Here is an 11,973-nt window from a genome sequence, read left to right as displayed (position 1 = left end):
ATACGTTTAAAAATATTATAAATATTATTAATTTAAGTTATGATAAGCAATTACTATAAAACTAATAAAAATAAATATTTACTTCTATTACTTGTCACTATTTATTTTTAAACATTTCCCATTCATTCTATGCTACGTAAAATGAAACGTTTATTGGTAATGTCGAATAATATATTTAAATGTTTCCCACGTTTGTTAATTTCCCAAATCAAAGGCAAAATAGATAATTATGATTAAAATATATTTAAAAGACGGTCATATCAATTTCTATCAAGAAAATATATTATTTCTATTACAAAATAATAGTTTTATTCGATTTGTCAGTTTATTACTTTTTGTATTTAATTTATATCTAAGCCTTTAAATGGCAATATTTGAAATACAAGAAATGACAAGTGAGTGGCGCGATATTTGTTTGCTTGTTGTTATGATAATTATTGATTTTTCTCAATAACTATATATTTGCTCAATATTATTTTATTAAAATATATATTTTACCAAAAAGGTGCATTTATTAAACAATATTAAATCTGGCTGACTGTAAGAAGAGTGTACAAATTGTAAGATTCTAAAAATAAAATAATTATGACAAAATACTTTGTCTTTTATGTATTTTATAAGAATTTTCTTTTGTACTTATCAATAGTTTCATAATTGCGCTTAAATAATTTTACTTGCTGTAGGCAGTAGTGCAAAAGGATTTGTAAATTTATTTTAGAAATAGTTTAAAAGGAATTTTATTAACTTATTGTGGTATGTATTAATTTAACGCTGTACTTTAATGTAGAAAATACGACTATACTTATTTATTATCCTTAAAATGTAGCCAGCCTTGTGCATTTGATGACAGTTACTGATAAAAACAACTAAAACATTTTTACTAATATTAGAACACAATAGATATCACCAACCAACATATTTCTATGCACAATTTAATTAAATTTATTTTTTATAGCTGCTGCCATATTAGTATTAGCTGCACGCTTACACAATGTCACTCACAGAAAGCCATATAGAAAAAATGGGATTTATAGACACAGAATATTCATGTGGTGACTCTAATAAAATGAAATGTAAACAGTTTTACCAGGAGGAGAATAATAATGAAATAAATGAATTGTCAAAGGAGTTTTCTGAAATGGGATGTATAGTTGATGCTGTAAAAAAACCACCAAATATATGTGTTGAGACATGTGTATATGAAGAACCTGAGTCTGATAATGAGAATGATAGTATACATAATAATGATGATAATTATGATGAAGCTCATTATTCTGATGAGTTTGAAGAGGAAGATGTAAGTGAGATAGAGTTAGAAGATAATAAAAAACAAGTTTCTTTAAGTAATGGCACAAGTAAAATACAAGATAAAGCTCCAGCAAAGCTAATAAAAAGTCAGTCATCAATATCTAGTCAGAAACCTCCGTCAGTATCTGGTAGATCTTCAGATTATGGGTAAGAGGGCTAGATAGATTGTCACTTTTATTTATGTTCACATATATTATCTGTCCCAATGTGGATTATTCTCATTTAAATACAAAAAAGGGAACTAAAACTTATCAATTCTTTCGAACATAATATGTTATTGAAATAAAAACAACTAAAAACTTAACTAATTATTCCAGATCTGTATCAGTACCACCACGTCGCATCAATATGTCCTTCACGAACGAGAGGCTGCGTGAAATAGAGAGGCATAATCATATACTGTTAAACAAAATCTTAAGTGCCAGAAACAATAAGAAGTCCTCTTTACCCACGAGAGAACAACCAAAGCGGCCATTACCGGCCGCAGCTGTGCATAGAAAGATGCAACAGAGGAAAATAGAACATGATAATATGGTAAGTAACAAAATGGATGCCTGAAGTGGTGTCTGATTGTAAATGCGATGAGGGATCATTACAAGACGTGGCATTCCGTTCTGCTATTCAACTATACATTTTTTGATTTTCATTGAATTTCTTTCTATTGTTGGTTTTTTCTTTTTATATTTCCTCATTGCTGAATATTCTTTGAAGAGAGTTTGTAATGCCTTATGAAAAAATATAGCAAAATCTCGCAACAACAACCTCTGGTTTTAAGTTAGTTTTTTGGCTTACATTGGTCACATTGGTCAATCAGGACAAAGAAAAAAATAGAAATCGATTTTTTAATTTGTAGGTTGGTTTCCCTTTTGCATTTATTTCAATATGGGCTTCTTGTGTTATAAAAGGAATGAAAGTATCTTAATTAATAAAGTTCTTTTATTTATATTTTTAAACTGTCGGAAAACAGCAAATGGTGACATATTAGATTTTCCCTACTTATCTCGCAAAATACGGGTGATATTTTAAATTATATAAGCAAAATGGTAATATCTCATACACGTCAGTTATTTAATTTTTTTCTAGATCCTACTAAAGAAGATCCAACGCGCTAAATCTTCAGCGTGCAGCATCCGTCGTTGATACGCAAGACGCGTCCGAGTGAGGGCGCGGCTTCTTACTTTCTTATTGCAATATATTTTATATACATGTTTTATATTGTGAGTTTTATTTACTTTATTTGCAATATAAAATTGCTTTTCCTACTGTTGACGGTTGATGGTTGTGGGGTTGAAATATATCATTTCCTCGTTCTGGTAAGTGCCACATTGAGTTTCGGGACTCAACACGCAATGCCTCGAGAATTCGGCAGAATGTGGGGAACGGAAGTGTATTCATGGGAGGAGTACTTAACACTATGCCCCATGTTCTCTCCACTTGCTCTATTTATTACGGGATACAACTTGAAGACTAGCTTTGAGCAGTTATTTTTTTATATTCTTATAATTTCTGGTGTGTCGAAAACTAAGAGCATTCAATGTTTTGGCAGGTTGGTATTTGCGGAAAAAATGTACACGAATTTATATAAAAGGATATTAAAATAACGCTCGAAAATATATAATGACCTACATTTAATTAAAACACAGAAATTTAATCATTTTGCTAGTTTATTGTGTTTTAGTCAACAATAATAATAATTAATTATATATCATTTCCGTCTTTATCGACAGGGTATTTACTTTCAAGAAATAAACGATAAATAATAAAATGATAATTAATTTATGACATGTAAGGCGTCTTTTCCAGTAATAGTTGGTAAATGTTATTAATGTACTCGTACATACTTCTACTTTATCCTTAACCGGCTTTTACACTACGTAAAAGGTAAACTTCAGGAGAATTTGCAGGTAAAGTACTTAATTGAAAAAAAATTTAAGTATTTGCAACTTCGGGCTTGCTAAAATTTTTCCGAATACGTATTTATTATATTACTAAATTATTTATTTAAGTAAGTATGTCGTAAAACAGGCACAGTCAAACATTTTTTATTTCAATAATATAAAAATGCGTAGATTGAATTGTAACAAAAAATACCTCCTAAAAATAAAATGTTTCCACTAGGAATAAACATCATAAGATTTTCATATTATAACTAAGTATACATACTTATATAGTGAAATTTGATATTAATAATTATTATCTATATGACAACTGCATAGCAATTATTTATGTGTTTAGATACAATGTGTTTACTGATAGTAGCGTATTATTATGACAATATTTAAAATACTTTTAGCAGATATCGAAGTGTAATTTATAGACTGTTGTTGTTAAAGGCTAGTCTGTTTAGATATACTTAGCTGTTTTTTTCATTATTTTATTATTTATAGCTAAATTTATTTACAATATTCCAAACTATCAAGTTACGGATCTACATATAAAACAATACTATAAGATAAATACGTATTACATTATAAATAAATGATGAATCATGAAATTATGAAATACACTTAATTGCGTTTTAAAAATATTTTCTCTATATAAATAATTGTACACAGCACCTTGTAAGAGTAAGTGATAATAGCAATCACATACTCAATATAAAAAATATTATTCATATTAGCAGATGTTAAAATATTGCACAATATTTAAAAATTATAAAATGTTAATAATTTCTATATCCATGGACGTACTGAGAGCGACTTTTTAACCCTTAGTCACAACTCAATTATTACCTGTAATCCTATCACAGATTATAAATAAAGATAAAATATACTTATTATTTAGATTATAAGCTTATTTTAATGATTGTACTCGAAAATAATACTTTGATAAACATTTTTCTTGTAAAAATGATTTAATTTTTTCTACTCAGGTGTTTCAGTAATCGATATGGTATTATTAAATATTATAATAGTTTAAATATTTTCTGTTTGAAAATAAAAGTCTAACAGGAGCGGCGAATAAGAAGTGTTATTGAAATGTAAAATTTTAGATATAAGTATTTAAATATATTATGTAGCGTAGCGTTTGGCGCTCCGCTCTTCCTGAAAAAGCGTGTAGCTTACAAGCTAAGTTAATTTAAGTTTAAGTATTATGTAGCATGTAAGTTGGTGTAGGTATGTATAGTAGAAATTTACATTCGTAAGAAATATACTTATTTTTATAATACCCCAATATGCAAATACGGATCTCGTGGCGCCGCAGCACAGCGGCTGCCTGTAAACATGGTTGTGGTTAGATTCTCGACTCGAAGAATGGTTTTTGTTCCTTGCTCTGGTAACAAGATAAAGATAAGAACGTTTCGAAAATTGGGCGGAATGAGGTGAACGGAGTATCACCCGCCGTCCCTACTCTGCTATACGCGAGATACAGCGTGAAGCTAAACATGCATTCATAACATTTTGTATTTATATGTATCTACTAGCGGACGCGCGCAGCTTCGCTTGCGTATTTAAGGGTGAATTCTAATAACCCATGAAACATGTGTTCAATGAAATATTTTTAAGAGTCTAAATATCAAATTTTATAAAAATCGGTCGCGATTTAAGAATTTTCCCATACAAACTTTTCAACCCCTTATTTGCACCCTTAGGGGGTGAATTCTAGAAAACCATGAAACATGTGTTTAATTATATACGTTTAAGAGTTTGAATTTCAAATTTTATAAAAATTGGTGACGATTTAAAAAAAACCTATACAAACTTTCAACCCCTTATTTGCACCCTTAGGGGGAGAATTCTAGAAAACTATGAAATACGTGTTCAATGAAATACTTTTAAAAATCTAAATTTCAAATTTTATAAAAATCGGTGCCGATTTAAATTTTTTTCCATACAAACTTTGAACCCCTATTTCACCCCTTTAGGGTTAAAATTTTTCAAAATCCCTTCTTAGTGGATGTCCAGATTACGAAAGTAAAGTTTTGTCCAAATTTTACGTTTCTACGCACAGCGGTTACGGCTGTGCGTGCGTCTTACCTCAGTCAGTGAGGACAAGTCCTTTTATATATATAGACTAGCGGACGCGCGCAGCTTCGCTTGCGTAATTAGAGGTTAATTCTAATAAACCACGAAACATGTGTTCAATGAAATATTTTTAAGAGTCTAAATTTCAAATTTTATAAAAATCGGTGCCGATTTATTTTTTTTTCCATACAAACTTTGAACCCCTATTTCACTACTTCAGGGTAAAAATTTTTCAAAATCCCTTCTTAGTGGATGTCCAGATTATAAAAGTAAACATCTGTCCAAATTTCACGTTTCTACGCACAGCGATTACAGCCGTGCGTGCGTCTTACCTCAGTCAGTGAGGACAAGTCCTTTTATATATATAGATTATCTTACATGCTTTTTTTATATAATAGAAGTCAAGGCTTGTATAAAAATATTAGATAAGTGTATTTGAATCGCATAAATTTGGTTAGTGTCACTCAAAGAAGTATTTACTATTTCTTATGTATTCAGTGATTAAACCTAGGGTAACTTTAATTATTTCACAAAATAATTATCAAATATTTATCCTATATCTTATAAATCAAAGTTGCTTTTTGTGTCTGTCTGAACTTTCTAACTCTTCTTCTTCTAAACAACCCAACGGATTTGGATACGGTTTTTACCATTAGGTCGAGTATTTCTCAGGGAAGGTTTATATATAGTTTATTATTTGTACATTCTTATGTAAATTAACATAAATACGATAAATGTGTATAAAGTCCTACCCGTTGAGACACTTTCGCGCATCCTCTGCTTTAATGGTAAGTACTACATGAAAATAATGTACTGGAGCATTGTTCCTCTTAATAAGATCTACAAAAATGTCCGCGACGGCATATTCGTATCTTTTAAGAATAACGTGTAGTGATAATTTTTCTGTCTAAAAATAGTAATTTCAATATATTTTTTATTGTAAGGGATATTTTTCCATAATGGTATTAATCCTTATCCTTTAAAATATTTTATTAATTTTTTACGTTAAACGAAGATAAAATTTGCTTTTTACACTATTTCGAAATTGCGAATAGTTTTACAGAAAAACGCATTTAATTGTTAACACATCACGCCGTTCACACATCAGCTGTATCGAGTCATGTTTCACTTATCCCTTACTCTCAGCATATAAATAAGTATATTAGTTACGCTGGCCATTTAATGTAGATCAAAACTGTCTTTTACTGTTTTTCATTTTAAAAGGTACTTTAAAAGTTGTTACAATATTAAAAAATCCTTGCTGAGAAACGCGCCCCGCGTTTTGCTTATACAAGCGTGTCCGCCTGCCTTACACGCATCGGTGGTTCAGTGGTAGAATGCTCGCCTGCCACGCGGGCGGCCCGGGTTCGATTCCCGGCCGATGCATTCTAATTAATTTTCCTCACAGGCAGCCACGTAGTGCCTACCCAAACGGTGTCGCTGTTTTAACAGCATTAACCACAAGCGCGGAAAAAAACCCGCCTGCCTCTATAGCAAAGAAGATGCGTTTCACGTATTGGATAATTCGTGTTGAATGTATTATTTCAGCGCGATATATTTGGTTTCATATTTTTTAAAGTAGTTATTAGTAGGTAGGTTTTTGTTTATAATTTCTTTCGTTTAAAAATAGTCATTTAACTATCTAAAAATAGTCATTTAAATATATTTTAATAAGTAATCGAAAAGATTAGTAGCACAGATTTAAAATTACGGTACCCACTAAAAATCCTTGCTGTGTAAAACAATTGGAAAATCCTTATTGAAACTACGAAAATGCGGGTTGCATTAGGGTTTAATTAATTTTTACATTATCTTAAGTGCTTTGCAAACATACATTATATAAATAATCCAGTAGTAAAAGCGGGCGAAGCCGCAAGAGGGTCGCTAGTATTCATATATAATGATCGAAGTTAACAACAGTCAAAAATTAGGTAAAGCGTAATATTGATACGACAAATTGATAAATTATAAAATTATCAGCTTTGTCATTTTCGTTTCATTATAATCGATAAATGTTTTGTAAATAATTCGTTAATGTTTATCTAGAAACATTTTTATAATAATCTTTTATTGTAAATGCGCAATTATTTATGTATGTTTCCATCATTCACTGATGTAGTGTTCTACCGTTGTTTTTATTTAAAGATTTCGGTTGTTTTACAATCAGCTTTATTTTATGATGCCCTATTTTATTGTACATGTATTAATATGTATTAGGTATACAAGTTTTATATGACTAATAGGAATCGATAGAATATCGAAGAGGCATGGCGTCAATGGCTCAGTGGCTGACTGTAAACGCAATGGTTGTCGGTTTGATACACAATTGTAGGAATGTTTGTATTTTATACAAAATAGTAATATTAAAGAAATAAGTTTTTATTTTCTCTTTGTCTACGTGTGAGTACTACGTACGATAAAAATATTATTTACAAAATATGTGTACAACTGGCACGCTCGAAACGCCATAAATTAAGAACTAAACTGAATTCAAAATATGTGTTAATTTTTTTTTTTTAGAAAATGTTCCAAGCGAGCGACATTCGCGGGCAATTTCAGTATCATTTAGGTTTTTTTTATGACTATGAAATTCTATGAATTTCTATTTGCTAATATAAATATTAGCAATGTTTTATTGTGTTAAAAGCGCAGCGTTAAACTCCGTTACTTAACACAAACACGCAAAATATGTAGAGTGTATAAAAAAAGGCGGAAAACAGATAACATGCAATGCATCAAGAGATCTTCTCATAGAGGTATAAAAAACGACATATTTATACAGAATAAATCTAACAATATTTTTTTCCTTATGGTTAATCCGCGGGATTTCCATTTGATATGTGCTAAGGATAATGTTTGTTTATATTACCGTTATCGAATTTATTAGGCATATGCTCTAATTAAATTGATTGTCCTTACTTTTAGCTATATGTGAGAATGCCATAATTACTCACATATATTATAAATAATTAATAAAATCGTTATAAATTATTAACATCGTGCAGTTAAAAATTTTTGCTTGCAAAGGTTTTCAATTCTAGTTTTGTACGAGTTATTTTTCATAGTTATGAAAATCCTCTCCGGCCTACATAGCAGAGCATCGTGGCCTTACGATTAGCACGGCGTTGAGTTCAACTACTTAACACGTCGATCTTGCTATTTGCGGGATACAGAGTGAAGCCAATAAAAAAGAAACAAAAAAATCACGGCTTTGTATACTTACAAAATAAATACTAATTTTGTTTTTCCTTTAAAAGGCTCTACTTAACAATAAATCACCTCGTATTACACTTCCCACTCAACAAAGGGAGCAAATATGTGTTGTTGGCAAATAATTATAGCCTCGTATGAGAATTGAACCCGTGACCTCCGCTATAATGCGTCATAATCACCTAATTGACCACACAAGTGCTAGTAACATGTAAATTAATATATGAGCTAGCCTTTATCACGGTCGAGATAATATTATAAATTTCAATGTTGCATTATTAAAGTCATCTTATAAATGAAATACTGATGAGCATCTGCTCAATGTAAACTATTAATCCTCTCCCAGCGTGAATCGAATCCACAACCACCGTGTTAACAATCAAAACATACTTTTTATAAAATAACAATATCAAGGCATATTTTACTCGTTAACGGATTTTCTAGAAAATAATAATTATGCATAATGACTTGTTTTGATGTACACAGCGAGTATTATTGTATGTCGATTAAAGATGTTTATTGTAAATTTATAATATTGAAGTAAATATACTTTAATAATAAATAATAATAATAAACTTTAATAATAAATTAAAGTTTCTACCGAATTTAAAAATTAGCTTAATGTTGATGTGGATTTTTGTACATATAGATAAGACGCTCTTATTAGGTCAAATTGTAACTATATAGTTTGACGTCGAGTGTAAACTCGACGATTGTGGATTCGATTCCCATTCGGTAGAATGAGTTATTTTTATTATTTTGCTCTGACAACAAGGCGAAGCACGGCGGTAAGTTTTGTCTGTGAACATGGCATGTCTCGATAATTGAGTGAAAATGGGAAATGAAGCAACTTAACAGGAGGTTCCCTCTATCTACCCTGCTGTATGTGGGATACATCGTGAAGCTAAAAAATATCTAACATTTCTCTATCCATAAAAACTCATTAAACAATTTTTCACGAGAATCTCAAGATATAAGAATATCATAAAAAAACCTCTATAGAACACATAAAAATCTATAATTTATATTAGTTTTTAATTTTATGTGAGCTTTTAAAGTGTATTTCATCTCATTTTACGATGTTGTGGTCGTAACCGATTGTTTAAAGTAGTATAGAACCGAAATAACGTGAAAATAGACTTTTCTTACCTCACCTCTTAACATTAACCTTATTAGCTATGCATTAAGCTGTCTGGCGCCGTAGTGCTGCACAGGATTTAGTTAAAAAAGTAGTAGGTACATAATCCAGTTTATGTATTTTTAATTTTTATTTATCAAAAAGTCCACATTTATCAATGCATGCATAGGATTTTGGTAACTGTTTGCCTTAAATTGTTAGGTATTATGACGCAAGTATTACGTATTTTTAAATCGTATTTGACATGCATTCTCATATTGTGTCTTTTCCACATTAACTCTTTTCCACATTACAAACTTCTTTATATGTTTTCCATACAACGTGACATTGGCGAAGTGGCCGTTCAGTACTGATGCTCAACTGGCACCCTCGGAATTTTTGTTTCCTTTATCATAGGTACCTACAGTATGACAATAACATCCATATTTGTCGCTATTTTCACAAATTTTACACTTCTGCCTAAAGGCATTTTCCGCTACTTTGAATTTACTTAAATTATTATTTTAAAATCAAATAATTATATAGTCTTAAAACTTAACTTTACCTTAACCTTAACTTAACTTTAACCTTATCTAAAAATATCAATTTGCAAAGTATTACTTGGCTTACGTCAGAATCCCGCAAAAATTATCTCGAGCAATAAACTATAAACAATACGAATTTAATTTACTTACACCGAGTCAGTATATTTCCATTCAGCGCAAAGCGACGTCGATAACAATACGTCGCTATCGAACAATGATTACAATTTTTCTACGACACAACGTGCGTAACTCTGTCGTCATAATTTAGTTACGGTTAGTTACGGTAATCTATATCGCATATAGCAGTTCCGTTCCCTGCTTTCCGCCGAATTCTGAATCAAAAATCAAAATGCAACTAAAACATAACTCTGCATCTGTCACATCATCATTTATATTCTACTTAGGTTAATAATACAAAAGCTTTAGATTATTTGGTTAATGTATAAAAATGTTTATTTCAGGAATTTTCAATAAACTTTAAGTGTAAAATATATTATCTATACATTATCCAGTGGGATAATAACAATGTATCGTTTGTGAAATACACTCTTAGTCATTCTTAGTAAACCGCGGGCGAGGCCGCAGGTCTAGTAGCATATTTTAAAAATAATCACTAATAACATTTTACATGGCGAGCACCTTCATGTTTCCCAGTAGGTATTTCTAATTTGTTTTTCTGTTCAATCCATTTCGTTAGCAACAAGGCACGTGCTATCATAGCGTGGGTAGGAATAAAAGCTCGATAAACGTCACAACATTATCTAAAGTGGACATACTCGAAGTACTACTATTAAACAATTGAACTGAGCTGAATATCTGAAATTATTTGGACATAAAGTTTTCTATGGTCAAAGCTTTAATAAGGGCTCTTTCTTACGTTTGATAGTCCACGCAAACGAAGTTACAGTCTGTATTTCGCCTAACATAATATATTTGCGCAGTGCCACAAGCGATTATAAACGCAACAAGTTGTGGGTTCAATTCTATACTATATTCTAATTTTTTTTTTCAATTCTATATTCTAACTTTGATAACGATTCATAACACGACGTTGAGTTCCGCCACTCAACACCCTACTCAACGCCACTCAACTACCTCCATAATTTGGCGGAAAGTGGGGGACGGAAATAGCTTAGTGGGAACGAAGTGTCTTAACACCAGGGTCCCTCTGCCTCTAAAAAAATTAAAAAAAAACAGAACAGCACTATTGACGCAAGGTTTCCTATGATCACATCTTGAACACGTCATTCATATAAGTTTTACGATAAAACGATAGAGCTTGACGTTATAGGACGGTAATTAGGAAGTTATATACCTGCAATTTATTGTGATATAATAAACGTGACTAGTTTGCACGTGATGTTTCTTAACACTAGGTTCCCTGTATCTAACGTGCTATCAGCGGGATACAGCGTGAAACTGAAAAAAAAAATATTTTGTAGAAAATTTACATACTTTAAGTATTCATAAAATTGAGATATATTATATTACTTTAGATATTAAAATCATTAGCTATTTTGTGGTATTAGATATTGCTTTTATGACTACTACACTAGACGGTCGTCTGTGATTAAAACTGATAACAATTATGTTAGACCGTTATCACATACTGATAAAAGGAATGTTGTTTTTGAAGTCAATGAAGCACTTTGTTAATTGCAATAGATAATACGTGAAATGGAAAACATCAACTCGCATTTGGCGTAGCACCATAGCGTCGGAATGTAAAAGCGACGGTTGTTATTTTGAATCCCACTCGAGTGATGTGAAACATTTTTCTCGCTTTAGTACCAGAAGTACCAAATGCACTAAAAATATTATCAAATTG

At 30.9% G+C, this 11,973-nt stretch overlaps 1 protein-coding gene across 3 annotated transcripts; it reads left to right on the top strand.

Moving 5' to 3' along the window:
- The first annotated feature begins 384 nt into the window (after positions 1-384).
- On the top strand, positions 385-3,968 carry LOC146533194 (uncharacterized). Of its 3 annotated transcripts, none has more exons than XM_085196629.1 (4): positions 385-560; positions 956-1,455; positions 1,626-1,842; positions 2,392-3,968. In XM_085196629.1, exons 2-4 carry the CDS (start codon positions 992-994, stop codon positions 2,446-2,448), a joined length of 738 nt encoding a protein of 245 aa, XP_085052755.1. In that variant the 5' UTR covers positions 385-560; positions 956-991; the 3' UTR covers positions 2,449-3,968. The 3 variants fall into 3 exon arrangements, with proteins under 3 accessions (XP_085052755.1, XP_085052754.1, XP_085052756.1); XM_085196628.1 differs by having other exon boundaries at positions 385-753; XM_085196630.1 differs by having other exon boundaries at positions 389-505.
- Positions 3,969-11,973: the final 8,005 nt, after the last annotated feature.

Source organism: Heliconius melpomene, chromosome 13 (genome assembly GCF_056956725.1).
Source record: "Heliconius melpomene rosina isolate 202511_hmr_F chromosome 13, ASM5695672v1, whole genome shotgun sequence".
Taxonomy (NCBI): domain Eukaryota; kingdom Metazoa; phylum Arthropoda; class Insecta; order Lepidoptera; family Nymphalidae; genus Heliconius; species Heliconius melpomene.
Note: the sequence above shows the minus strand (reverse complement) of the source record. Positions and strands in the feature narration are given on the sequence as shown.

What these genes read in the sequence shown, in the direction of transcription:
- LOC146533194 (XM_085196629.1), top strand. Translation starts at nt 992, where the DNA reads ATGTCACTCACAGAAAGCCATATAGAAAAAATGGGATTTATAGACACA. An exon ending in GGTAGATCTTCAGATTATGG is followed by an intron (nt 1,456 to 1,625) that starts GTAAGAGGGCTA and finishes TAATTATTCCAG; the next exon opens with ATCTGTATCAGTACCACCAC. An exon ending in AAATAGAACATGATAATATG is followed by an intron (nt 1,843 to 2,391) that starts GTAAGTAACAAA and finishes ATTTTTTTCTAG; the next exon opens with ATCCTACTAAAGAAGATCCA.